This window comes from Panonychus citri, unplaced genomic scaffold (assembly GCF_014898815.1).
Source record: "Panonychus citri isolate SS breed McGregor unplaced genomic scaffold, ASM1489881v1 Contig00139, whole genome shotgun sequence".
Classification (NCBI taxonomy): domain Eukaryota; kingdom Metazoa; phylum Arthropoda; class Arachnida; order Trombidiformes; family Tetranychidae; genus Panonychus; species Panonychus citri.
This window is the reverse complement of record NW_026515544.1, coordinates 1,565,538-1,591,663: the sequence shown is the minus strand read 5'-3', so window position 1 is coordinate 1,591,663 and position 26,126 is coordinate 1,565,538. Positions and strand designations below refer to the sequence as shown.

Genomic DNA, 26,126 nt, shown 5'->3' with positions numbered 1-26,126 from the left:
ATATTTAATTGCCAAGGAAATAGCAAAGCAAAATGTTAACAATAAAAAACTCTGATAATCAAATAATAATAAAATTTACTTTTCCAATGCGAACATAATTTGTATGATTAAGTCTCTTACGTTCAATCCAGTTAATTATTGAAAAGGATCATCAGTCATGAAGAGCGATCTATTCATTTTCTCAGAAAAGAAAATTCTAATAACCCGCTAAAATGATTATCTCTAAGTAAAATCCGCCAAAATTTTTCTTTTTCAATACTCAGAGTAACCTGTTCACTCAAAGTTCTAGTTCGTTTTAACAACACAATCAACATGAATCTTAATGATCTTCCTGATATTTGTTTGATGACAATATTTGATAAGTTCGATGAGCTCGAAGATCTTATATCTTCATCTGCAGGTAAGAAGAACAGTTGAATTTTGAATATTCATTGACCATTTGTAAGTTTTTGCGTTTGTTGCTCTTCATTTTTGTTTTGCTCACAAAAGTTTGTTCAAAATGGCGAAAATTGGTTCAGATTCGATATGAGAAAATCACACGCTTAACATGTAAGTTTTAAGAGCCGTCCGATTGATCAACTAATTAAAATCAATCACCAAATCTTTGTTAACATTGAAATTTTCTTCTTAATAGTAGCTAATGTGTCAGAAAGAAAGATCTTACCTCCGCCTGACAATATCTACACCAAGAGTTATCTATTCATGGAGAATATCAATGTGGCCGAAGTATTTCCGAACCTCGAGGTAATTCAAAAACTTTTTCCTAACTCGAAAATTCTAATAGCAAATTCGATATTAATTTTAATCTGATTGGAATTGAAGCTATTAGAAGCTCTATATATTCCTACTCCTCTCACATGTCCATGCAGAGTTATAGCGAATGTATTGTCCACTGGGAATCCACTGAGAGGTTTATCCGCTCAATTAATTGCAGAGATATAGAAGGTGTTGTGTTTCTTGATTGTGATGTTGACCAAGACCAGCAAATAGTTAAATATTGTGGTAATCTTACTCGACTATTGATGAATGATCCTGGATTTCTGAATCTCTTTTTCAATAAATACAAATTCGGTGAAAATTTGCAAATGTTTGCTGGTTTCGGTGGATCTTACATGAAAAATTTCAACACGTATGCTAATCGAATGCCGAATCTTAAAAAACTTAAGGCATCAAGTCTTGATGGTAATTTTCAATTTATTTTATTAAATATGAAAATGAAAAATAATAATTAATCTTTATCCTTTTTCAGCAATACCAGACTTCACTCCAACTTTTCCAGGAGTTGAGGAAATGACTTTCATATCGTTTAGCTTGTCTCTTCCTTTTCAATATTCATCACACTTTCCTGATCTACAAAAATTAGACATTTGGAGTTCATATTCATCGGAACATGACGAGTGTGGAGACGAAAAGAACTATAAAGTCCAAACAGTCTCTATCAAGTTTGCACCAGAAACAAAAAATGCTGAATTTCTGAAAAAAAATCTGACCGAAAATATCGCATTTCAATTTCCTAATTGCACCAAACTGACGATACGTTGCCCAAGTAACATTTTGGTGGAAGAAGATCCAATCAATATAATCAAGTCGATGCCGAATCTATCTCATCTTCGCTTAAGTCCAATAACTCCAATAACTCTGATGATTACATAACCAAAATAATCGAAGATTATTGCCGACTAATAAACCGAAATCTTGTATTCGAGATAGTTGAGCAAAGTGGTGATGATGAATAACATCATGTACATTGGTTCCATGGTTTATGTTGCAACTAAATTGGAATGTAGTAAATTAAATACCGGAATGATTGTTGACCTGGAAAATTAACCGATTAAAGACTCGCCAGAAAAAGAATATTCTTGCTCATGAAATTGAAACAATATTATTACTTATACTATAAGAGGTTTACCAAAGTAAAGAGTCTCAATGAATGTATTGTTACCTCCATGGGTTAAAACGAGGTCAACCTTTGGAAGAATTTTAATTTGATTCAAATATCTTCCACCGATCATATTATCATATAATTTTATCTCCTCATGAAATGGACCTTTGGATACAATGAAACGATGTTTCGATTCACCCATGAAACCAATCAATTGATTCATCAAAGTGACATTCGCACTTCCCATTGATCCTAAACTGAATAAAATGATCTTTTCATTGGTATTGAAAAAAGATTCATCGAAACCAATTGGTCCTCCTTCGGCTTCTCTCACCATATGATCAAGTCGAAACCATTTATCGGGAACTGGACCCAATTCACTATAATCCAAATCTTCTGGATAAGAGTAGAGATTAAGATATGGTGAAGGTGAAACTAATTCAGTTTCATGAGGTGTTAATCCTTTACTTTTGAGGAATAAGTCGAAATCAGCTTTAACTTCAGTTAGTTGTTGTTTAACCAGTTGTCTAAATTGTTGGAACAATTTAGGATCATCAGAAGCTCCTAATCCAGAGTATCTTGGGGGATTATTTGGAGATTCGTAAGCGAAAAGTGGATTAGCTGAATAGAGGAGAACCCATGGTTTACCTGATCGAGTTACGGATGGAACAGTTACATAAAAATCGATGATAATTAGATCAGGATTAACCTTCTCAATTGCCTTTGCTACTTGATCGTCGATCCTTTTGGCATAATCAGTAAATTCTTTGGTATCAGTAGCAAGTAGATCGATGATTTGATCTGAAGGACTTTTGGCAAACGATGGGCCAAGAGCACGAACCATTCCAGCCCATCTATCCAATGGATCGACATCACCACAAGTTGGATCGACAATTGGTTCAATCGAAAACGAATGACCAGTAATGAGAACTGACCAATTTGAAGGAACAACGAAAACCGATTCATGACCTTGATCACGAAGCATTCGAGCTAAACCAATACAAGAGTTAACATGTCCATGCCTAGTAGACAAAAACAAAATAAAACACAATCACAATTAACGAATCAAACCAGACAAACATCACAATCAACAGACAAAATGTAAACAAAAGTAACAATCATTTACTGTTTTCCAATAGAAATCATAGACTTTTCTTTTGAATAATCAAACCGAAAAGTCAATTAACGAGAACACATTAATTAATCTGTTACATTTGGATCCCAGTAAAGGTTAAAACAATTACTCAATCGTGATTAAATTAAACACTCACAATAATCACAAAGACAAATTGTTTGGAATCACAAGAAAAAGGGTTAACCAGAAAAAAGAGATTTTTGTAAACAGAAAACATACCCATCCATTGGGAAGAAAACAAGCTTCATACTGTAAGAAGATGATGAAGATTGGAGATGAGAATAGAACAAAAAAACAAATCAAATCAACAACAATTAAAAAGAAAATTATAAAAAAATAGTTTATTGTTGATTGAGAGAAAATGTAACACTCTCTCTCAATCGAGAAACTCAAAGTTCTGTTGATCAAACGAAAATAAGTAAACAGATACAAGTACAAGAAAATCTATTCGAATGAGAATCGAAAGTTTTCCATCAATGATTGAAATTCAATCAATTTGATTTAAAATCAAATGATTTTACTCAATGGTGATATTTGTAGATGATTTGCTTGACCGATCAATTGAGATTTCCAATATTGCCAAATACTCTGGACCACCATGTGAATCACCTAATCCTTGTTCATCATCTTCATCTTCATCATCATCATCAAATTCAATTTGTGTCCCACAATTTGATGTTTTCTCTGTAAATGTAATCACTTTGGCGATTACAATGATAATACATGTGATTCTACTGAAAACAAAGAAAAAATCTACCACGAATAAAATTCAAATACTAATAAACACTTACTTGTCCAACAATTAATTGAATTTATTAATTTACTTCTCGATTGAAACAATTAAGAAATCGTAAGTACATCTTTTGGACGGTAAGGAAAAGTCAGATTGACTGTGGACTATTTTGATCAGCGATTGATTAATTACAACTTATCACTTAAAGACAATCATTTGTAGTGAATGCGGTTCATTTTTTGTCACATCTTTGACCTTCGAGCTTTTTTTGTAAAAAGCGGGTGAATCGCTCGAGGCGATGTTCTAGCTGATGAAAGGTGAAATGTCTCTCTGGTTACCAGTCCAGTCAAACTAGTCCGATAAACAAACATTTCCATTCGCAACTTTAAAAGTTTTTTCCCATCATTTTAAGTTTTTTGTCAATCAACAATTTTAGTGCCTTTTAACCATCAACATGAATGTTAATGATCTATATGATATTTGTTTGATGACAATATTTGATAAGTTTGATGAGCTTGAAGATCTTATAATTATATCTCAAGGTAAGAATAACAATTTAGATCTGAACTTGTAACTTAAGGTCTTTTTGCTTCTTCTCTTTTTTCTTCCACACAAAAGTTTGTTCAAAATGGCGGAGATTGGCGCAGATTCGATGCGAGAAAATCACAGGCTTGACATGTAAGTTTCATGATCTGAACGATTTACTAACTAATTCAAATCAATCACCAAATTTCAACTGACTATAAAATCTTTTCTTAATAGTTTCACCAAGAAATAAGGTATATATATTACCTAAACCTCAGAATATCTACACGAAAAGTTATAAATTCATGGAGAATATCAATGTTGCCGAAGTATTTCCGAACCTCAAGGTAAATTAGAAACTTTTTTTCTTCTCGAAAATTCTAATAGTAAATTTGATATTAACTTTTAATCTTATTGCTATAAAAGCTATTGGAAACTCATTCTTTTGGTCCAATATGTCTATGTAGAGTTGTGGCAAATGTATTGTCCACTGGAAATCCGCTGAGGGGATTGTTTGTTGAATTCGAGCGCGTAAGCACCTATGAAATATATAAGGGTAAAGCCCAACATCATGTTGACCTGGACCAGGAAATAGTTAAACACTGTGGTAATCTTACTCGACTTTTGGTGAACGATCCTAAATTTCTTGATCTCTTTTTCAATAAATATAAATTCGGTGAAAAGTTGAAAATGTTTGGTGGATTTTGTGGATCTAAAATAGGTACTTTCATCACTTATGCTAATCGAATGCCGAATCTTAAAAAACTTTATTTACAAGATAAGGAAGGTAATTTTCACTTGTTACGATTGTTAATAAGAGAAATTAATATTCATTTATTTTATCAGTTACAGAGAACTTCCAGTTTCCAAGCTTTGGTTACAAGTTTCCAGGAGTAGAAGAATTAACTCTAGCCTCAGGTAGTAATTATCTCTTTTACTCTCGATGGTCATCGCGCTTTCCTGATTTAAGAGATTTACATATTGCTTACATCGATTATGATTCTGGAAAATTTGGTAGTTTAGCAGAATCAATTCCTAAAAGTAATTATAATGTTCGAAAAGTCTTTCTCAATTTTACCGATTATACAATCCTAGAGAGGAGTCAAGCACGTCATGTAATGAAAGAAATTACATTTCGATATCCTAATTGTACCAGTCTGACGATATTTGCCTTCACCAATTTTGTAACAATAGAGGATACAATCGAAATAATCAAGGCGATGCCAAATTTATCTTCTCTTTATTTACCTCTGATAACCACCAATAATCAAGAAAGCGACATAATCAAGATAATCGATGATTTTTGTCGAAAAGAGAATCGAAACCTGGTATTCAGAATAGTCCACCAAGGTTCTGGTGGGTACAGGCCCGCATGAACGTTGGTACTCATCTTTTTCACCTTTAACGAAACATAGGGAATTCGTGGGAGAAAACAAATCAAACCAATATTTACAATAATATCGACCTATCGGGACTAATTGATTGCCTTTACAGTTTCTCAATAGATAAGATTGTAAATTTATTCAATATCTAAATTTAATAACTTTGGTTATTATAGTGATAACTTATGTGATTCTGATGAAAACAAAGAAAGAAGCTTAAAATTTTCCAAAAATTTCTCTTTTCAGTTGAAAGTTTTTCCTAACGTGATGTTTTTGTCAATCAACAATTTTAGCGGTTGTAACCATCAACATGCATCTTAATAGTCTGCCTGATATTTGTTCAATGACCATAATTTTAATGCACGTTTGTCAATCGAAAATGTCGCATTGAGCTTCGATATGATCTTGGTTCTGGTATGGTTATTATAAGATCAAAGGAGACAATTTCTATTGGATATGTTGTCCATTTAGTAGCGAAACGTTTCATGAAAGATGGTATATTGTCCATTGATGGTCAGTCTGATGTTACGGGTCATCTCCGGGTTCCCTGAGTTCACTTGATTGAAACCTTTACCTTGGTTGGATAAAACCAATCGAACCAATATTTACAATAATATCGGCCTTAAAACAGGACTAATCAGTTGCCTTTATAGTTTCTCGATAGATAAAACTGTAAATTTACCCAATATCTTAGAGAAATCATCTTCGTCTTCATCTTCATCTAATTCAATAATACGAACTGTTAACATAATCGATTGCCTTGAAATGCCTTGTTCAGGATCAACCATCCAAAGATACACCAAGATACAACCTCACCACCCACAACAACAACAACTTATCCATCATCCTCATCCTCATCACTATTAGCTAATTTTTTCCCTGTCATAATGGTGGTACCTGTTTACCTTTAATATCACCAATCGATGGCTCATGTAAATGTAAACCTGGTTACACAGAATCATTGTCAATTGGTGAGTGGTGACAATTTTGCTCAAAAGAAAACAATCCTTGTATCAAGGATACAATTTGTGCCTCATTACCTGAGAATCAGGGTTACTCATGTTCTGTACCTCTGAAGATAATAGTCTCAACCTTTGTCTCAATGGTAAGTTGTAAAGATTAACACAACCCTTGGAATTAATTGTAATTGTTAATTGTTTATCCTGATTATCTTTCACTCTTCCCAAAGCTCAATGAAAAACTGAAAATGCATTTATACCTGATTTTAGTTCAAGTTTGATCGTCGATCCTTTGACATAACCAGTAAACTCTTTGGTATCAGTAAAATTTTTACGACTTCTAGTGAGTGCAATTGAATGTCTTGTTGCGAGGAAATGGAAATGTATTAATAGTAAATTCATTGTTGGAATGATTATTGAGTCTGAAAAATTTAAAACGATTAAGGGCCCTTCGTGGTTATTGCAAATTTTGAGGCTAAAATTTGATCATAAGGCAGCTTAGGCTTTGATCATTTATTTTGGATTTTGCTTATTACTCTTTAGATTAAATTGATTCATTTTCACTCATAAAACACTCATATTGATGATTGATGATTGATTTATTTGTCATTGAGAATATTTAATTGCCAAGGAAATAGCAAAGCAAAATGTTAACAATAAAAAACTCTGATAATCAAATAAGAATAAAATTTACCTTTCCAAGGAAAACTTAATTTCTATGATTAAGTCTCTTACGTTCAATCCAGTTAATTACCGAAAAGGATCATCAGTCATGAAGAGCGATCTATTCATTTTCTCCGAAAAGAAAATTCTAATAACCCGCTAAAATGATTATCTCTAAGTAAAATCCGCCAAAATTTTTCTTTTCAATATTCAGAGTAACCTGTTCACTCAAAGTTCTAGTTCGTTTTAACAACACAATCAACATGAATCTTAATGATCTTCCTGATATTTGTTTGATGACAATATTTGATAAGTTCGATGAGCTCGAAGATCTTATATCTTCCTCTGCAGGTAAGAAAAACAGTTGAATTTTGAATATTCATTGACCTTTTGTAAGTTTTTGCGTTTGTTGATCTTCATTTTTGTTTTACTCACAAAAGTTTGTTCAAAATGGCGGAAATTGGTTCAGATTCGCTATGAGAAAATCACTGCGTTAACATGTAAGCTTCCATTTAAACGTTTTAATCATTCACCAAATCTTTGACCATTTAATTCATAGAACTTTTTTTCTCATTAGTTGTGTCAAGAAGAAAGATATTATCTCCGCCTCACAATATCTACACCAAGAGTTATCTATTCATTGAGAATATAAATATTGCCGAAGTATTTCCGAACCTCAAGGTAAATTATAAACATTTTCTTTTCGAAAATTTTAATTAACAGTAAATTTGATATTGACTTTTAATCTGATTGGAATTGAAGCTATTGGAAGCTCTTCATATTCCTTCTACTCCTCACACATGTCCATGCAGAGTTATAGCAAATGTATTGTCAACTGGGAATCCACTGCGGTTTATCAACTCGACTTGTATGCAAAGATCCAGTAGATGGTCTTGACCTTCGTGAATGTGACGTTGACCTTGACCAACAAATAGTTAAACACTGTGGTAATCTTACTCGACTATTGGTGGATGATTCTGGATTCCTGAATCTCTTTTTCAATAAATACAAATTCGGTGAAAAGTTAGAAATGTTTGGTAGTTTTGGTGGATCTTACATAAAAACTTTCAACACTTATGCTAGTCGAATGCCGAATCTTAAAAAGCTCTTTGTAAATGATCTTAAAGGTAATTTTCACTTTTAACTTATTAGAAAAAATCTTAATCTTTATTTATTTTCTTCAGAACCAAACCCATACCAAGTGTATCCAGGAGTAGAAAAAATCACTTTCGAATCACACTGGCCAGGATCTCCTTTTGTATGGCCATCGTGCTTCCCTGATTTACGAAGTTTACACATCAGTTCTCATATAAGTTTATCGAATTATGTTAGGCCACCAATATACAAAAAGAATTACAATGTTCGAAAAGTTTCCATTGTTCTTGAACCAAATCCAAGAAATCCACGTACTATTACAAAAAATCTGATCAGAGATGTCGCATTTCAATTCCCTAATTGCCTAGAACTGACGATATTTTGTCGAAATAATGTTTTTACGAAAAATGATCCATTCAATATAATCAAGACAATGCCGAATTTATCTCTTCTTCGTTTAAGTCCAACAAATTTCAATGACCTTGGTGATGACATTACCGAAAAAATCGCAGATTATTGCCGACATGAAAATCGAAACCTTGTATTCGAAATAGTCGAGGAAAGAGATTATGAGAAAGCACATCCCCTGAATATGGGCACCAAGTTTTTTTTTGCCTTTTAAAAAGTCCCATTAAGTATCTTGTAAGTAAATGAAATGAATTTAATTCATGACCTTGATCCAGTTAAATCAATACAATCACAAGAAAAAGGGTTAACCAGAAAAAGGAGATTTTTGTAAACAGAAAACTTCCATTGGGAAGAAAAACTTCATTTTGTAAGAAGATGATGAAGATCAAAGATGAGAACAGAACAAATAAACAAATCAAATCACCAACAATTAAGAGAAAATTATAAAAAAATAGTTGATTGTTGATTAAGAGAAAATGAAAAACCTTCTCTCGAATGAGAATCGAAAGTTTTCAATCAATCAATTAGAATTAATTATGGTGATATTTGGAGATGATTTGGTCGACCATTCAATTGAGATTTTCAATATTGCCAAATACTCAGGACCACCATGTGAATCACCTAATCCTTGTTCATCATCTTCATCTTCATCATCATCATCATCAAATTCAATTTGTGTCCCACAATTTGATGTTTTCTCTGTAAATGTAATCACTTTGGCGATTACAATGATAATACATGTGATTCTACTGAAAACAAAGAAAAAATCTACCACGAATAAAATTAAAATACTAATAAACACTTACTTGTCCAACAATTAATTGAAATTATTAAATTATTAATTTACTTCAGGATTGAAACAATTAAGAAATCGTAAGTACACCTTTTGGACGGTAAGGAAAAGGCAGATTGACTGGTGACTATTTTTTCTCGATTGATTAATTAATACAACTTATAACTTAAAGACAATCATTTGTAGTAAATGAGATTCATTTTCAGTCACCTCTTTGAACTTCGAGCTTTTTTTGTAAAGAGCGGGTGAATCGCCCGGGGCGATGTTCTAGCTGATGAAAGGTGAAATGTCTCTCTGGTTACCAGTCCAGTCAAACCAGTCCGACAATAAAACATTTCCATACGCAACTTCAAACTTTTTAGTTTCTTCCCAGGGTGTCAAGTTTTTTGTCAATCAACAATTTCAGTACCATTTAACCATCAACATGAATCTTAATGATCCATATGATATTTGTTTGTTGACAATATTTGATAAGTTTGATGAGCTTGAAGATCTTATAATTATATCTCAAGGTAAGAATAACAATTTAGATCTGAATCTGCAACTTAAGGTCTTTTTGCTTCTTCTCCTTTTTCTCACACCCAAAAGTTTGTTCAAAATGGCGGAAATTAGTTCAAATTCGATATGAAAAAATCAAAGCCTTAACATGTAAGTTTTAACGATTAACTAACTAGTTCAAATCGATTAACGAACATTAATTAACCTTAAAAATTTTTCTATTAAATAGTTTTGGCAAGAACCAAGGTATTACTTCCGCCACACAATATCTACACCAAGAGTTATCTATTCATTGAGAATATAAATGTTGCCAAAGTATTTCCGAACCTCGAGGTAAATTATAAACTTTTTTTTTAAAAAATTTTAATAGCAAATTTGATATTAACTTTTAATCTGATTGGAATTGAAGCTATTGGAAGCTCTTCATATTCCTTCTACTCCTCACACATGTCCATGCAGAGTTATAGCAAATGTATTGTCAACTGGGAATCCACTGCGAGGTTTATCAACTCGACTTGAATGCAGAAGTCAAGTAGAAGGTGTTGATCGCCGTGAATGTGACGTTGACCTTGACCAACAAATAGTTAAACACTGTGGTAATCTTACTCGACTATTGGTGGATGATCCTGGATTCCTGAATCTCTTTTTCAATAAATACAAATTCGGTGAAAAGTTGCAAATGTTTGGTGGTTTTGGCGGAGCTTACATGGCAACTTTCAACACTTATGCTACTCGAATGCCGAATCTTAAAAAGCTTTATGCATCTAATCTTAAAGGTAACTGCAATTTCATTTGAGTAAATCCGTGAAATTAATCTTTATTCATTCTCATCAGCAATAACGCACTTCATTCCGACTTTCCCAGGAGTTGAGAAGATCACTTTTTCATCATTTTTTGAAGGATCTTATTTTCTATATCCATCATACTTTCCTGATCTACAAAATTTACACATTAGTGTCTCTCCAAATTTTTGTTTGACACAACGTTTAAGTTCATCTCAATATGTAAGGCCACCAGTAAGCAAAAGGAACAACAAAGTCCGCAAAGTCACTATCCAGTTTGAACCTGACACAGTAAATGTCCGCTTTCTTACGAAAATTCTGATCAAAGATGTCGCACTTCAATTCCCTAATTGCCTCGAACTGACGATATTTTGCCGAAGTAACGTTTTGACGAAAAATGATCCATTCAATATAATCAAGACAATGCCGAATTTATCTCTTCTTCGTTTAAGTCCAACAAATTTCAATGACCTTGGTGATGACATAACCGAAAAAATTGCGGATTACTGCCGACATGAAAATCGAAACCTTGTATTCGAAATAGTTGAACACTTTGACTTTAAGAAATCACATCCCTTAAATGTTGGATCTAAATTTTTTTTCGATTTTTAAAAAGTTCAATGTACCTTGTTGCAAGGAAAGGAAAATGTATTAATAGTAAATTTATTACTACAATGATTGAGCTTGCAAAAAACAATTAACATAAACATTTTAATGAATCGAATTATTTCTTTTTTGTTCGATTCTCCCAACCATGAATAACAAGCTATATGCAATCTTTATGAGTTAAAATAAGTGTTTTACCAAAGTAAAGAGTCTCAATGAATGTATTGTTACCTCCATGGGTTAAAACGAGGTCAACCTTTGGAAGAATTTTAATTTGATTCAAATATCTTCCACCGATCATATTATCATATAATTTTATCTCCTCATGAAATGGACCTTTGGATACAATGAAACGATGAATAAAAATCACTATGAAATCTTTGCTATTATGAGTTAAAATCAATTCAATTTTAGTTAATTTCTGATTTACCAGTTGCATTGTTGAAACAATTTATTACTCTTTAAATTAAATTAATTCATTTTCACTCATCAAACACTCATATTGATAATTGATTCTTGATTACCTGAGAATCAGGGTTACTCATGTTTCTGTACCTCTGATGATAACAGTCTCAACCTTTGTCTCAATGGTAAGTTTTAAAAGATTAACACAACCCTTGGAATTAATTGTAATTGTTAATTGTTTATCCTGATTATCTTTCACTCTTCCCAAAGCTCAATGAAAAACTGAAAATGCATTTATACCTGATTTTAGTTCAAGTTTGATCGTCGATCCTTTGACATAACCAGTAAACTCTTTGGTATCAGTAAAATTTTACGACTTCTAGTGAGTGCAATTGAATGTCTTGTTGCGAAATGGAAATGTATTAATAGTAAATTCATTGTTGGAATGATTATTGAGTCTGAAAAATTTAAAACGATTAAGGGCCCTTCGTGGTTATTGCAAATTTTGAGGCTAAAATTTGATCATAAGGCAGCTTAGGCTTTGATCATTTATTTTGGATTTTGCTTATTACTCTTTAGATTAAATTGATTCATTTTCACTCATAAAACACTCATATTGATTCTTGATTGATTTGTCATTGAGAATATTTAATTGCCAAGGAAATATCAAAGCAAAATGTTAACAATAAAAAACTCTGATAATCAAATAATAATAAAATTTACCTTTCCAATGCGAACATAATTTCTATGATTAAGTCTCTTACGTTCAATCCAGTTAATTATCGAAAAGGATCATCAGTCATGAAGAGCGATCTATTCATTTTCTCCGAAAAGAAAATTCTAATAACCCGCTAAAATGATTATCTCTAAGTAAAATCCGCCAAAGTTTTTCTCTCTCAATACTCAGAGTAACCTGTTCACTCAAAGTCCTAGTTCGTTTTAACAACATAATCAACATGAATCTTAATGATCTTCCTGATATTTGTTTGATGACAATATTTGATAAGTTCGATGAGCTCGAAGATCTTATATTTTCTTCTGCAGGTAAGAAAAACAGTTGAATTTTGAATATTCATTGACCTTTTGTAAGTTTTTGCGTTTGTTGATCTTCATTTTTGTTTTACTCACAAAAGTTTGTTCAAAATGGCGGAAATTGGTTCAGATTCGATATGAGAAAATCACACGCTTAACATGTAAGTTTTAAGAGCCGTCCGATTAATCAACTAATTAACTAACGAGTGTGTAACCAAAAAGAACTATAAAGTCCAAAAAGTCTCTAGTTATTTATTTTTTGTTCGATTCTCCCAACGATGAATAACATTCTTTATGAAATCTTTGCTATTTATGTGTTTAAATCGATTCAACTTCAGTTAATTGCTGATTTATAGCTTGTCTAAATTGTTGGAACAATTCAGGATCATCAGAAGCTCCTAATCCAGAGTATCTTGGGGGATTATTTGGAGATTCGTAAGCGAAAAGTGGATTAGCTGAATAGAGGAGAACCCATGGTTTACCTGATCGAGTTACGGATGGAACAGTTACATAAAAATCGATGATAATTAGATCAGGATTAACCTTCTCAATGGCCTTTGCTACTTGATCGTCGATCCTTTTGGCATAATCAGTAAATTCTTTGGTATCAGTAGCAAGTAGATCGATGATTTGATCTGAAGGACTTTTGGCAAACGATGGGCCAAGAGCATTTCTGATGAGAATCAAGTATTATTTTTGAGAAAGAATATGCAATCAATGTAATCAAGATGATACCGAATTTATCTTGGCTTCGCTTACCTCCAAACACCTCCGATAACCAAGACAAAGAAGTGATCACAACTATCGATGATTATTATCAACCAGAGAATCGAAACCTCGTTTTCAGAATAGTTCAGCGAAGTGATTGTGTCAATTTATTTTCTTATTCTAAAAGAAATTCAATAAAGTTAATTGTTTGAAGATTAAGATTGACTGTTGATTTAAATTGGAAAGACCGTTTCATTAACTGAAGCTAATTAACTGATAAATTGAGTTCGTTGTTTACGATTAATCTTTATTGTCAATTAGATACACGACAAAACTCATCATCATCATCAGTGAGTAAATTGTACATTCAACAATTAGCAATTAAATTACATTCTAAATCTTTATGTAAGTCGATCCATTGGATTTTCATGGCAAATATTTAATTCTATCGATCTTTTAATCGACAGGATCGATTCTTCCTTTCATTTTCGAAAGAAATTAACTTATTTTTTCTCTTTATTCACATGATGAACTTACCATGGAACAGCAGAATTTTGAGAAAAAACAAGCTCGATCATCTTGAATAGAAACATGGATAGTCTTGGGAAAGAAAAAAGTTGAATCGATTGTAACAAATCACGATGATCTAAAACGTTTAATAAGAAACAATTAGTAGACAATATAATTAGTTGATGGACAATTTAACTTTCATGATAATTTGACATTAACAAGGTAACCGAAAAAAAGTGAAGCCAACAATTTGTATTGATAGTAATTCATATATAAAAGTTATCGATGATATCGAAAAATTTAAACTTAATTTTGAGGGAAAAAAATTCCAATCGAATTGGTTTAATGGTCCAATCTATGGTTCTTTCGATTGATTTATTAGTTTAGTCAATCGATCACTTAATTGTTGGTGACTCTTTGTGGTTCGAATTTTTTCACCAATATTTTTAACTCGTTCGATTAATTCTTTATCATTAAGAATTTCATCAATTGCACCATTAAGTTGTTCCTTTGTTACTTGATATGGACCAAATGCTCTTCCAATATTCTTGTCAATTGCTCTTCGAGCGTTATCATGTTGATCTCCAAACAAAGGTAACACAATAAGAGGTTTACCAAAGTAAAGAGTCTCAATGAATGTATTGTTACCTCCATGGGTTAAAACGAGGTCAACCTTTGGAAGAATTTTAATTTGATTCAAATATCTTCCACCGATCATATTATCATATAATTTTATCTCCTCATGAAATGGACCTTTGGATACAATGAAACGATGTTTCGATTCACCCATGAAACCAATCAATTGATTCATCAAAGTGACATTCGCACTTCCCATTGATCCTAAACTGAATAAAATGATCTTTTCATTGGTATTGAAAAAAGATTCATCGAAACCAATTGGTCCTCCTTCGGCTTCTCTCACCATATGATCAAGTCGAAACCATTTATCGGGAACTGGACCCAATTCACTATAATCCAAATCTTCTGGATAAGAGTAGAGATTAAGATATGGTGAAGGTGAAACTAATTCAGTTTCATGAGGTGTTAATCCTTTACTTTCAAGGAATAAGTCAAAATCAGCTTTAACTTCAGTTAGTTGTTGTTTAACCAGTTGTCTAAATTGTTGGAACAATTTAGGATCATCAGAAGCTCCTAATCCAGAGTATCTTGGGGGATTATTTGGAGATTCGTAAGCGAAAAGTGGATTAGCTGAATAGAGGAGAACCCATGGTTTACCTGATCGAGTTACGGATGGAACAGTTACATAAAAATCGATGATAATTAGATCAGGATTAACCTTCTCAATGGCCTTTGCTACTTGATCGTCGATCCTTTTGGCATAATCAGTAAATTCTTTGGTATCAGTAGCAAGTAGATCGATGATTTGATCTGAAGGACTTTTGGCAAACGATGGGCCAAGAGCACGAACCATTCCAGCCCATCTATCCAATGGATCTACATCACCACAAGTTGGATCGACAATTGGTTCAATCCCAAACGAATGACCAGTAATGAGAACCGACCAATTTGAAGGAACAACAAAAACCGATTCATGGCCTTGATCACGAAGCATTCGAGCTAAACCAATACAAGAGTTAACGTGTCCATGACTAGTAGACAAAAACAAAATAAAACACAATCACAATTAACAAATCAAAACAAACAAACATCACAATCAACAGACAAAATGTAAACAAAAGTAACAATCATTTACTGTTTTCCAATAGAAATCATAGACTTTTCTTTTGAATAATCAAACCGAAAAGTCAATTAACGAGAACACATTAATTAATCTGTTACATTTGGATTCCAGTAAATTTTAAAACATTCTAGTAAAGGTTAAAATAATTACTCAATCGTGATTAAATTAAACAATCACAATAATCACAAAGACAAATTGTTTGGAATCACAAGAAAAAGGATTAACCAGAAAAAAGAGATTTTTGTAAACAGAAAACATACCCATCCATTGGGAAGAAAAGAAGCTTCATTTTGTAAGAAGAAGATGATGAAGATTAAAGATGAGAATAGAATAAAAAAACGAATCAAATCAACGACAATTAAGAGAAAATTAGAAAAATATCATTCGGTGGAGAAAACGAAACACTTTCTCTCAATCGAGAAACTCAACGTTCTGTTGATGAAACGAAAATAAGTAAACAGATAAGAACAAGAAAATCTATTCGAATGAGAATCGAAAGTTTTCCATCAATCAATTAGAATTACTATCGATCTTCTTTCTATTCTCTTTAATTTTCCTCTTTCTTTCTTCAAATTCCAACTCGAATCTCTTACCCTGAGTTCGATTAATCTTTCGATGGAAAGAAGTTTTTTCGATCTTTTCAAGTTTATGACAAAAGAGATAAAAGAATATTTCAATTCGATATTATCATATTATAATATTTTCCAAGAATCAATCAACGAAACTTTAATTGTGTGTCACTTGAAGATGATTCTATCAATTCTAATTGTTATCTAATTTATCTCTCTTGATAATAACATTGAGAGTTAATTAAATCACTTGACACACTCGATAATTTATCTTACACTTAGTAATTTGTTACCCAATCATCAATCAAATTGTATTTTCACATCAAAACCAATTAAATTGATTCACTTTTAATCTTAAACACTCATATTGATAATTGATTCTTGATTGATTTGTCATTGAGAATATTTAATTGTCAAGGAAATAGCAAAGCAAAATGTTAACAATCAAGAACATTGATAATCAAATATTAATAATAATAAAATTTACTTTCCCAAGGTAAACATAATTGTAATTAAATTGTAATTTTGATTACAATTAAAAAGTAACAACAAAGTAACAAGACAAAAAAACTATCAACAATTAATATTGAACAATAAAGGAAATGAATTTAAATTACTTTGAATAATGAACGTTATTGATTTACGACCGAGAAACAATTGTAATGTTTAAATTGTCAATCATTAAACACAAAATCAATCAATTCCTTCATCTCATCAATGATATAATAATAAATATCATGGTCAATATTATATATCATATGAATATCTTTATATTCAGGTTTCAGCTCAGAATTCATGATGATAATAACATTACCCTGAATACCATGGTAACCATGAACCATTTCAATTGTAAACAAAAGGATTTTCAAGTTGATTTAATTGTCACCGCCAACAATTAATTACATAATAGTTAAATCATCTTCTTCCTTGATATTCAATCAATTTTATTTTTATTCAAATCAATTCTTAATCCATCATAATCATGTTAATCTTTTCCTCAATCGATTAAGATAATCTTCAAAGTTAATCCAAATGAATTCTTACCTTCTAATCTCATACTTACCTGTGATTATTTGTTTACTTGTATTATCAAGGTTATCGTCAGGTAAACTTATCGAAGGTGAATTAATCTCTGATGAGGTAAGAATTAATTTCCCTTTGTAATTGTATTAATATAAATCTTCTTGATTGTTAATTATTATCCTTTAATCATCAATTAGAATTGGGCTTTTTAACAAGATTCTGTTTCCTATCCGAGTCTGGAAAATTTAATTATGAGATAACTTATCCATACGTAAGTCTATTTGATTATGATTAACCATCAAATACGTTGATTGTAGTGTTAACAATTAACTTTAATTGTCTGATTTTAGGAGTATCGAGTACAAAATTTGCTTCTTTATTTTGATTCTCGTCGTCAATGGCCAACAGTTTACAAATCACCATTGGTAAGTTATCTTAATTACTAATTACTAGTTAATTTGATTGATTTGATTGTTCAATTGTTAAAGACCTGTGAGGAAAAGGAAAGTGTCCTGTCAATTGAAAATGGTCAAGTGATTAACTTGACCTCAGAATATTCATATTCAAATTGCCAATTATTGGAAAACTTTGATGAGTTTACCAATACGACCTTAAGATATTACAAATGCTCACATTATCGAGTCTTCAAATCTCAACGAGAACGCTGGTGGTTCATAGCAATTAGCAATTGCCAATCAACAAAGGTAATTATCATCATAATTATCACAATCAGAAAACAATTCCAATCAACTGATTCAATTAATTATCCTTCTTAATCCATCAGGGTCTTAAAATGAGCTATCGTATAACCATGACAAATGATGAACAGAATCCACTATTGAAACACTTTTCAGCTGATCAATTCTGTAAGAAATACGATTCACCCTGTAGATAGATTCACCTAGATATTCATCAACCATTTAATAGATGATAAAAAACTTTTTTCCTTCCATCTAATTAACCTTAATTGTCCTTTTTTCTCAGATATTTTACATACGGATGTAATATTTACCATTCTCTATCTACTTCTTCTAGTAGCCTCAATATTTGAAGCATGTAAGTGATTAATTGTAGTATTACAATCAAGAACATATATTAATATATACAAAGAAATAAGTTCTAATCATCTGAATCATCTAATCGCTTACAGACGCTTTGTACACTCGACATTTACTTCATATTACATACAAATATTATCTCGCATCGTTAGCACTTCAATTGTCATCATTGATTTTCCTGACAACTTATTATGTCCTATTAGCTGATCGAGGCTATTCACATGAGATTTTAAAGTTAATTGGTAATAATTTAACTTGTCAATCATCCAATTCATCTGATAATTAATTCCACTTTTCTGTTACAAAGGTAAACTATTGGAATCAGCGTCCACGTCGTTATTTTTGTTACTTCTAATACTTTTAGCCAAAGGGTACACTGTAACTCGAGCTCGATTAAAGACCCAAACATCAACGAAAATTGGCCTATTTATGTCTCTTCATACGACAACTTATATTGCGATATTTTTATATGAACAAATGGTAAGGTAACAATTAATTTGATCGAGAAGACAATTTATAAATCAATCAACTGTTTTTTTCTGTCAACAAAAAAAACATACAACATACAATTATTATTAGAACCATTAATTGTTTCATTGGAAAAGAAAGTGAAAAAAAAGTTAATCAATCAAATTGTCGGATTATAAATTGTCAACTATGGAAATGATTAGTTGACATTAAATGATTAGATTGATTTTAAATTGTTCCTTTTTTTTTCATTCAAATTGATTGATTACAATTAGTGTCATTGAAAATAATATTGATACAAAGTTTCAAAGGTTAAACTATTCCAATACCCAATCAATAATTGATAGACTAGAAATTTATGAATTGATCGCAATTAACTAATTGTTTTTTTTTAGTTTTTCGATCCAGGGGAAGTCCTTTATATGTACGAAAGTTGGCCTGGTTATTGTGTTATATTCCTACGGATATTGGGCTGGTTCTGGTTTGTTTATTCACTTGTATTTACCTTGATGCATTATCCATCAAAATCGTCGTTTTTAACAAAACTTTTCCTCCTTTACAGTGTTTGGTAAGTTAATTGTTTGCAAATAACAATCAAATTGTCTTTAATTGTTTACTTTTATTACTATTATTGAAAAGGTTCATTTCGGCTCCTGTGGTCATTTTAATATCTACTTTTGTTGTCCCCAAATGGATGAGGGAAAAAATAATCAATGCGGTTGAACTTTTCATCTCAATTCATGCACATTTGGTATTTTTTGTAAGTCTAACAACTGAATTAACTTTAATTTAGATGAAATTTGGCTTGATTGTTTGTTTATTGTTTTTCGATTAGATATTAACTCGTCCATCGAAAGCAAATAGGAATTTTCCATTCCATGTTCGTACAACTCAGGTAAGAAGAAGCAGAGGTTCAAAGAAAGTTTCGATTTTCTTTTATTATCATTAGAAAATTATCGAAATTTTCTTCTTATATCGAACTTTTCTTTTAGATTGATGTTATGACGAAAAATGGTGGTGCTGGTGATGAAACATTAGATCAATTTACTCATTACTCTTATGCTCCATCTCGATCTAATTTCACATTAAAAGATACTAATAATCGACCAGTTTTCTCAGTAACTTCATCCAATCAAACCAATGGTGAAAATAATACAAATAATCTTCATGGAAACATTAACGGTACTTTTCCTGGAGCAACAAATGTCCTTCTTTTCTCAACCACTGGTTAGATTATCCATAAAACTCAAATAATTCTAATTGTTATAATCACTAATCATGATTTTCTTTTTTCAACCAAAAAACAAACAGGAACTTTATCAGGTATTTACACCAATGATCTAAGTCTCATCGAAAGGCAACATAACGGTCATGCTAACGGTTTACCAGCAGTCGATGCTGGAGGAAACATTTAACAACAACATCCAAGAAGAAAACTTAAAACTGTAAACTGACAAAGAAAAAAAAACCAAATAAAAATAATCTTTTAAAAATATATTAATAATATTCAATCTATTTCTCTTTCAAAATTCAAAATCTCTTCAAAACTTTTCGAATAGTTAAATTTTCCCGCTTCCAATATTTTCAATCTTCTCAAAATCCAAGAGGAAAAAAAGTCTCCCCAACCCAAATCCAAACCAAATTCAACATGTTTCCTTTCCTAAAACTCCTTCGATCATCCCAACAATCAACCAACAATCAAATTCTCAACCCTCAAGATAATAAAAATTTAAATTCATCATTAAGATGAATCTCCCCTCGCAATTAGAACGCGACCCCCGAAACGAGCGCCATCTCCCGAAATCCTTTCAAACTCAATTCCTTAATTCCAATGCTCATTTAAACATAACACTAATTATCATTAATCTATATTTTGTTATTATTTATCTTTGTTTATTTTTCATCTTATTTGGTTTCTTTTGTTTATAATTGACCATTTGAATAAAAGTTGATTATTTGGCCAGTCATTGGCTTTTTTTAGTGATACCTTAACCATCCAAACACCAGCACATTTATCATTATTATTATTATCATCACCATTCATCTCATCTCAGAACCACAACAACAATAATAACAAAAATACCGTCAATATAAAAAGATAATAATAATTAATAATAGAAACAAATTTCTCTTTTTCTTTTTTATTGTTTTCATCAATTATAATGTTAAGAGGAGAACAATGTCAAGAACCTTCAACTGGGAACCTTGATCTTGGTAGGAAACTTTTGGATGCTTGTAAAAATGGTGAAACTGATGAAGTTAGAGATTTAATGCAAAATGGAGCCCCTTTTACAACCGATTGGCTTGGTATGTGTGTTTTGGTTTACCATTAATCTAAATCGACCATCACAATTAGTTCTATATTGTTCTAACATGAAGTAATTGTGTGAAAAAAAACGAATAATTGTTCGATTCTATCTTAGTGTATACATCGGTGGAGAAACATTCAAATGCTGATCCTCTGAGTTTTTGTTTTTGTTTTTTTTCTTGTTAATATGTTGGAAACCATAAACAGGCTTTTCCTACTCAATAGAAAATATGTTGATTTGATCTTTTTGTTTCTTCTCTCTTCTTGTAATTTTTTCTAATTTTCTTTTTCTCTCTCCTATTTTCCAGGTACTTCACCTTTACATTTTGCCGCACAATATGGGCACAAAGATACAGCCGAGTTTCTGCTTAGATCAGGTGTAAGTCGAGATACCAGGACAAAAGTGGAAAGAACACCTCTTCATGTTTCTTCCCAGGAAGGACATTTAGAAATAGTTGCCCTTCTATTGATGCACGGAGCTGATATCGATGCTCGTGATCTTCTTAAAATGACACCTTTACATTGGGCAGTAGAAAGGGGACATTATGATGTTGTTGAATGTCTGCTTTCAAATGGAGCTGATTTAAATCTTTTGAGTAAATTTGACAAGACACCAATCGATATAGCTCGAGATTCAGGGAGAACAGATATGATACCTCTTTTAGAAGTACGAATTTTTATCCTCTCACTTACTTAACCCGAGAAGAACATATGATTTTAACTCTTTCCCTCTTTCTTTCTTTCTTTTCTTCATCATCTTAGAGATGTATTAATGTTACACGGCCTCGACAAGACAATAGGTCAACAAGCAACACAAATAATAGTTGTTTCGCGAAAACAAGACCAACAGTGTTACCTAATAAATCAAATAGGACAGCGAAAATTGTGAAACCCATAGGAAGTGTTAATTCAAATTCAACAGCCAAGGGAAACTCTTCATCTTCATCTTCATCTACATCATCTTCATCCACTATAACCGCCAATATCTCTAAAACAAGTGTTGATGCCTTAAAGAAATTATTAAACGGGACTGGCATTAATTTGGAAGATGGATCAAACAACGTTTTGACAACCCTGGCTGCCTTAGCCGATGCTACTGGACAAACAACAGGCAATGTAATCAATAACAATTCCCAGATAGCTGCTGATGCATTACAATGGTTAGATACTCATGGAGCGACAAGTGCTTTAGAGGAATCAATGTTTACCTCAGCAATTGAAAGTGGAGGAACCGTTTCACTAACTGAAGCTGGTAAATTGGCTTTAAATTGTGTTAAAGATTCATCTCTATCACCAACAACATCCCAACAACAACAACAAACCTCATCATCATCATCATCATCAGTGACAACATTAAACAATTCAACGAAATTAGATCCCGATCTAGAAGGAAAAGTGATACAAATTGTTGGTGAATTAGAAAATAATCAAGTAACCTCACCGATTGTTTTATTAAGCTCAAATTCTGATGGGACGTTAACAACCACAACCACCGATCAAACTGAACCAATTCGTATTAAAAAGATAATTAAAACAGTGGCCGGTAAACCAATTAGTGTGACAAATTTAAAAACAACAACCAATTTAAACAGTTCCAAGTTGAATTTAATTGAATCAAATGGCTGTAAAGTGATCAGCAACGCTGTAGCATCAATAACATCTCCATCGACAACAACAACCATCACAATTAACCATAATAACAACAATACAACATCAAGCCCAAATGTTAACAATAATATTATTAATTTAAATAACAACAACAACAATAATAATAGTAATAGTGATAAAGAGAAAGAAAGATTAAGGAAAGAATTGGAAAGGACTAAACGGGAAGCCGAGGAATATAAAGCACAATTAAGGGAGAAAGAAAAAGAAGCTGAACTTTATAAGAGACAATTAGAGGTGTATAAATCTAAATTTAAAGACTAATAACACACCTACACATCTACAGAATCACATATTATACACCACATAAGACACAAATACACACCCGAAAAGAAAACCCTAAAGAGACAAAATCACAAATGGACGATTGGAAAGCAAATATATTATCAAATCAACAGCAAATTAACATTCGTCTACAAATTGTATCCCTATTTTCAGTTTAATGTTCAATTCTACTGATTTTGTACTCTTTATATTACAAATGAGTTTCATCTTCGCCACCGTCACACTACCATCACAACTTTTTTTCCCCCATACATCTTTTTATGATGATGATGCTAAGATGATGAATATTCTGTCGATATGCCTCTTCTCTCTTCTCTCTCTTCATTTGTTATTATTCATTCTCTCAGAATCAAATCGTGGAAAACAATCCAAGAAACAATTACCAACAATTCTAATACGCAACTGAGCGTCCAAACCCTCAATCTACGTTGATTGTAGACATTTATATAATATAAATATACATAAATATATATAACACAAACACACACACACACATCACACCAACACCGTAAAAACCCATCACCATCATCAAACTCATGAACATAATTGGCCCTTCTCCTCTCTCTCTCTCTCTCTCTCTCTCTCTCTTAGTTAATCTCTTTCCTTTTTCATTAATTTTTTGGATAAAAAGTATATACACTAAATCCGTAAATTTCAACTCACATACACAAGCGAAAAGAAATTCTATTGATTTTTCTTCATTTTCTTACCTTTTTCATTTCTTTTCTCACCTTTGCCGCACCCTCCCGACATCTTCATTGTCTTCATCCTCCTGTGTTTTTTTCCTTTGCCCATCCAATCAAAACAATTATGTGAGGCAAAATCTCTCTCTCTCTCTCTCTCTCACTCTTTCTCTCTAAATATTAACAATTTAAATTCACCATGAAAACTTGTTACCGCGCGAAGGATTATTTTTCACATAGATGATTAAAATGTCCTGAGAAACAATTAAAAATTGTTAAACAAAATTATCTCATTGTTTCCAATCCCTTTGATACATGATAATTGTGTGTTGGTTTATATATCCAGAGAATTGATCATTCTATTGAACTTCTTGGTTTCACCCTGTTGATGATGACAATGAAACAGCATAATTGTGATTAGATGTAATAATAATTTTCCAATTGATTATATCACATAGCAGATTAACAATGATTTCATGTAAATGGCTTCATAATTTTACTAACGGTTCATTTTGGATGTTGGTGAAAATGAGAGAGCGGATATGAGATTCTCTCTCTCATCATCATCATCATCATCATCCTCAAACCTCCCGTTGATCCATCTCTTAGTGAAACATTGTTAACAGTAATGATTACAATTCTGTGTATAATATTAACATGTATTAGTAGAACTTAATAGAAGTTAATTTTCTTTACCATTTCTCAATTTCTTGCCTTTTTCCGGTTGTTAATTTATCTCTTTCTCTTGTTGTAAGCTTTTAAACACTTGAGAGTAACCTTGTCCATTAAACAGCTCTCGATATCCGGTTGTAATAACTGATCACATGTCAATTACATGGTAATTCATCATTAGTTATTCAAATGATTAAATGATCATGTTTGTTTAATGGTTTCCATTATTTATAAACCAAGATGAAATCACCGAGCAAAAGAGTTCGAGTTGAAGAATCCAAGGAGAAAATTTGAGAAAAAAACTGTACAATTTATTTACGGACTTTCATTAGAAAAATATAATTTACTTAAAACAATCAGATTTAATTGTTAATTGCCACGAAAATAAACACAATCAATGTTGATTTTTTATCGTTGACAAAGTAGTTCCAATGGTAACCGATAGATGGAACTAGTTGCTCATTTTTTTTTCTTTTTTCTTAATTACGATTTTTTTTCATTCCAACAAGTTGATTAAAGGATAATCTTTGTTTGTTACTTTAATCAGTTCGTTGTTAATTTAAATTGAATTGATTGTAATAAATGTTCACTCGGACAGTCTGGAAGTCAATCGATCTGTGGTTAATAATATTCTTGTTCAAAGGATTACCTTTAGGCCTGAGTTACATTGGTAGAGGTTAACAAAATGGTTCCTTAGCTTTTTCTCAAACAATTAATTGTCTTGATTTGATTTAATGTTGTCAGGTAAGAAAATGTAAATTTTAATTGTTGTAAACTTTCTAATATTCAGTATCTTTCATTCATTTTCAAGGGTTAAAAGGATTTCCAATGTAAAAGTGGAATCTGTATTTGATTTGGTTACATATCATGTCCTCCGGTCATTGGTTAACTTATTGTCTTCTACTTTAGGCCTGACATAATGAGATTGATTTTTTATCCTAATGATTGATTGGTCTAATTGTGGGCCATTCTATTGCTTCTAGAAGGTTCTCCCAGCCAAATGAAAAGGTTTAACATCAATCTGGTGACTTTTCTTATTGGGACATCTGAGAAAAAAGCTAACCTGATACCATTTGATTCTGTATTCATTTTTTATTGAACACTTTTGATTGGGAAAATGAAAAGATTAGGATTTTAATAACAATTCTAACAAAAGAAGGTAAGTAGATGAAGAAAAGAAGAGGGTAAAAGAGAAATTAAATAACGTAAGATGATTGAAAATTTGACTCTTTGAGTGAATTATTTGCAATAGAAAAAAGTGTTTTCATTTTTATTCCCTTTTCTGTACATAACTGATTGAATAGAATTTGTTGATTTGTTCATCATTTATGCAATCATATTCTTATTATTTATTCTCAATGAAACCTGAGATATTGATGTTGTTGCTTATTTTCTCACCTTCTCTCTTTTTTTCTCTTCCATCTTCTCCTATCAGTATGTTGACGCTTGGTGATGAAGAAGAAGATGATGATGATGGTTCATTGAAGTTCTCATTTTTCTTTTCATCACTCCTACAATCACTTTTTCTTGATTCCATTCAAAGGGTATTACTCACATGAGAAATCCTATTTTCTAAC

General features: G+C 31.7%; 8 protein-coding genes and 1 long non-coding RNA gene across 10 annotated transcripts; 6 read left to right on the top strand and 3 right to left on the bottom strand.

Moving 5' to 3' along the window:
- The first annotated feature begins 216 nt into the window (after positions 1–216).
- On the top strand, positions 217–1,838 carry LOC128394292 (uncharacterized). Of its 2 annotated transcripts, XM_053354595.1 has the most exons (5): positions 217–400; positions 490–549; positions 635–744; positions 823–1,182; positions 1,250–1,838. In XM_053354595.1, exons 1-4 carry the CDS (start codon positions 313–315, stop codon positions 940–942), a joined length of 378 nt encoding a protein of 125 aa, XP_053210570.1. In that variant the 5' UTR covers positions 217–312; the 3' UTR covers positions 943–1,182; positions 1,250–1,838. The 2 variants fall into 2 exon arrangements, with proteins under 2 accessions (XP_053210570.1, XP_053210571.1); XM_053354596.1 differs by lacking the exon at positions 823–1,182.
- A 36-nt stretch (positions 1,839–1,874) lies between these two features.
- Positions 1,875–3,380, bottom strand: LOC128394286 (uncharacterized UDP-glucosyltransferase YojK-like). Its single transcript, XM_053354589.1, has 2 exons — positions 3,237–3,380; positions 1,875–2,904 (listed from the first exon to the last, which is right to left on the bottom strand). The coding sequence occupies exons 1-2, from the start codon at positions 3,263–3,265 to the stop codon at positions 1,890–1,892; spliced, it is 1,044 nt and encodes a 347-aa protein (XP_053210564.1). The 5' UTR covers positions 3,266–3,380; the 3' UTR covers positions 1,875–1,889.
- Positions 3,381–3,501: 121 nt separating this feature from the next.
- On the top strand, positions 3,502–5,651 carry LOC128393995 (uncharacterized). The gene is made up of 5 exons (XM_053354230.1): positions 3,502–4,292; positions 4,369–4,428; positions 4,513–4,622; positions 4,702–5,062; positions 5,122–5,651. Exons 1-5 carry the CDS (start codon positions 4,205–4,207, stop codon positions 5,649–5,651), a joined length of 1,149 nt encoding a protein of 382 aa, XP_053210205.1. The 5' UTR covers positions 3,502–4,204.
- Positions 5,652–7,483: 1,832 nt separating this feature from the next.
- Positions 7,484–9,575, top strand: LOC128394289 (uncharacterized). Its single transcript, XM_053354592.1, has 5 exons — positions 7,484–7,630; positions 7,720–7,779; positions 7,857–7,960; positions 8,042–8,406; positions 8,464–9,575. Exons 4-5 carry the CDS (start codon positions 8,103–8,105, stop codon positions 8,994–8,996), a joined length of 837 nt encoding a protein of 278 aa, XP_053210567.1. The 5' UTR covers positions 7,484–7,630; positions 7,720–7,779; positions 7,857–7,960; positions 8,042–8,102; the 3' UTR covers positions 8,997–9,575.
- A 378-nt stretch (positions 9,576–9,953) lies between these two features.
- LOC128394283 (uncharacterized) lies at positions 9,954–11,950 on the top strand. Its single transcript, XM_053354588.1, has 5 exons — positions 9,954–10,087; positions 10,164–10,223; positions 10,303–10,406; positions 10,483–10,849; positions 10,908–11,950. Exons 1-5 carry the CDS (start codon positions 10,000–10,002, stop codon positions 11,465–11,467), a joined length of 1,179 nt encoding a protein of 392 aa, XP_053210563.1. The 5' UTR covers positions 9,954–9,999; the 3' UTR covers positions 11,468–11,950.
- Positions 11,951–14,242: 2,292 nt separating this feature from the next.
- Positions 14,243–16,277, bottom strand: LOC128394282 (uncharacterized UDP-glucosyltransferase YojK-like). Its single transcript, XM_053354587.1, has 2 exons — positions 16,079–16,277; positions 14,243–15,726 (listed from the first exon to the last, which is right to left on the bottom strand). Exons 1-2 carry the CDS (start codon positions 16,105–16,107, stop codon positions 14,472–14,474), a joined length of 1,284 nt encoding a protein of 427 aa, XP_053210562.1. The 5' UTR covers positions 16,108–16,277; the 3' UTR covers positions 14,243–14,471.
- An 837-nt stretch (positions 16,278–17,114) lies between these two features.
- Positions 17,115–20,447, top strand: LOC128394280 (transmembrane protein 145-like). The gene is given in 14 exon segments (XM_053354585.1): positions 17,115–17,527; positions 17,608–17,611; positions 17,614–17,681; positions 17,761–17,835; positions 17,899–18,114; positions 18,195–18,276; positions 18,395–18,466; positions 18,561–18,710; positions 18,776–18,948; positions 19,332–19,504; positions 19,576–19,696; positions 19,772–19,831; positions 19,929–20,163; positions 20,248–20,447. Coding segments are annotated over 14 exon segments (1,641 nt in total). The 5' UTR covers positions 17,115–17,419; the 3' UTR covers positions 20,352–20,447.
- A 323-nt stretch (positions 20,448–20,770) lies between these two features.
- Positions 20,771–23,681, top strand: LOC128394279 (putative uncharacterized protein DDB_G0277255). Its single transcript, XM_053354584.1, has 3 exons — positions 20,771–21,243; positions 21,553–21,911; positions 22,007–23,681. The coding sequence occupies exons 1-3, from the start codon at positions 21,099–21,101 to the stop codon at positions 23,171–23,173; spliced, it is 1,671 nt and encodes a 556-aa protein (XP_053210559.1). The 5' UTR covers positions 20,771–21,098; the 3' UTR covers positions 23,174–23,681.
- Positions 23,682–24,149: 468 nt separating this feature from the next.
- LOC128394293 (uncharacterized) lies at positions 24,150–25,292 on the bottom strand. Its single transcript, XR_008326340.1, has 2 exons — positions 24,574–25,292; positions 24,150–24,259 (listed from the first exon to the last, which is right to left on the bottom strand). It is a non-coding gene; the product is annotated as an uncharacterized LOC128394293 (long non-coding RNA).
- Between the last annotated feature and the right edge of the window lie 834 nt (positions 25,293–26,126).

Bases quoted from the DNA above. Each gene is read 5' to 3' on its own strand.
- LOC128394286 (XM_053354589.1), bottom strand. From the start codon at position 3,265: ATGAAGCTTGTTTTCTTCCCAATGGATGG. The intron at 2,905-3,236 runs GTATGTTTTCTG...TTTGTCTACTAG, and splicing joins GTTTTCTTCCCAATGGATGG to GCATGGACATGTTAACTCTT.
- LOC128394283 (XM_053354588.1), top strand. From the start codon at position 10,000: ATGAATCTTAATGATCCATATGATATTTGTTTGTTGACAATATTTGAT. The intron at 10,224-10,302 runs GTAAGTTTTAAC...TCTATTAAATAG, and splicing joins AAAAATCAAAGCCTTAACAT to TTTTGGCAAGAACCAAGGTA. The intron at 10,850-10,907 runs GTAACTGCAATT...CATTCTCATCAG, and splicing joins TTATGCATCTAATCTTAAAG to CAATAACGCACTTCATTCCG.
- LOC128393995 (XM_053354230.1), top strand. From the start codon at position 4,205: ATGAATGTTAATGATCTATATGATATTTGTTTGATGACAATATTTGAT. The intron at 4,293-4,368 runs GTAAGAATAACA...TCCACACAAAAG, and splicing joins TCTTATAATTATATCTCAAG to TTTGTTCAAAATGGCGGAGA. The intron at 4,429-4,512 runs GTAAGTTTCATG...TTTTCTTAATAG, and splicing joins GAAAATCACAGGCTTGACAT to TTTCACCAAGAAATAAGGTA.
- LOC128394279 (XM_053354584.1), top strand. From the start codon at position 21,099: ATGTTAAGAGGAGAACAATGTCAAGAACCTTCAACTGGGAACCTTGAT. The intron at 21,244-21,552 runs GTATGTGTGTTT...CCTATTTTCCAG, and splicing joins TTTTACAACCGATTGGCTTG to GTACTTCACCTTTACATTTT. The intron at 21,912-22,006 runs GTACGAATTTTT...TCATCATCTTAG, and splicing joins ATATGATACCTCTTTTAGAA to AGATGTATTAATGTTACACG.
- LOC128394289 (XM_053354592.1), top strand. From the start codon at position 8,103: ATGTATTGTCAACTGGGAATCCACTGCGGTTTATCAACTCGACTTGTA. The intron at 8,407-8,463 runs GTAATTTTCACT...TATTTTCTTCAG, and splicing joins CTTTGTAAATGATCTTAAAG to AACCAAACCCATACCAAGTG.
- LOC128394292 (XM_053354595.1), top strand. From the start codon at position 313: ATGAATCTTAATGATCTTCCTGATATTTGTTTGATGACAATATTTGAT. The intron at 401-489 runs GTAAGAAGAACA...TGCTCACAAAAG, and splicing joins TCTTATATCTTCATCTGCAG to TTTGTTCAAAATGGCGAAAA. The intron at 550-634 runs GTAAGTTTTAAG...TCTTCTTAATAG, and splicing joins GAAAATCACACGCTTAACAT to TAGCTAATGTGTCAGAAAGA.
- LOC128394282 (XM_053354587.1), bottom strand. From the start codon at position 16,107: ATGAAGCTTCTTTTCTTCCCAATGGATGG. The intron at 15,727-16,078 runs GTATGTTTTCTG...TTTGTCTACTAG, and splicing joins CTTTTCTTCCCAATGGATGG to TCATGGACACGTTAACTCTT.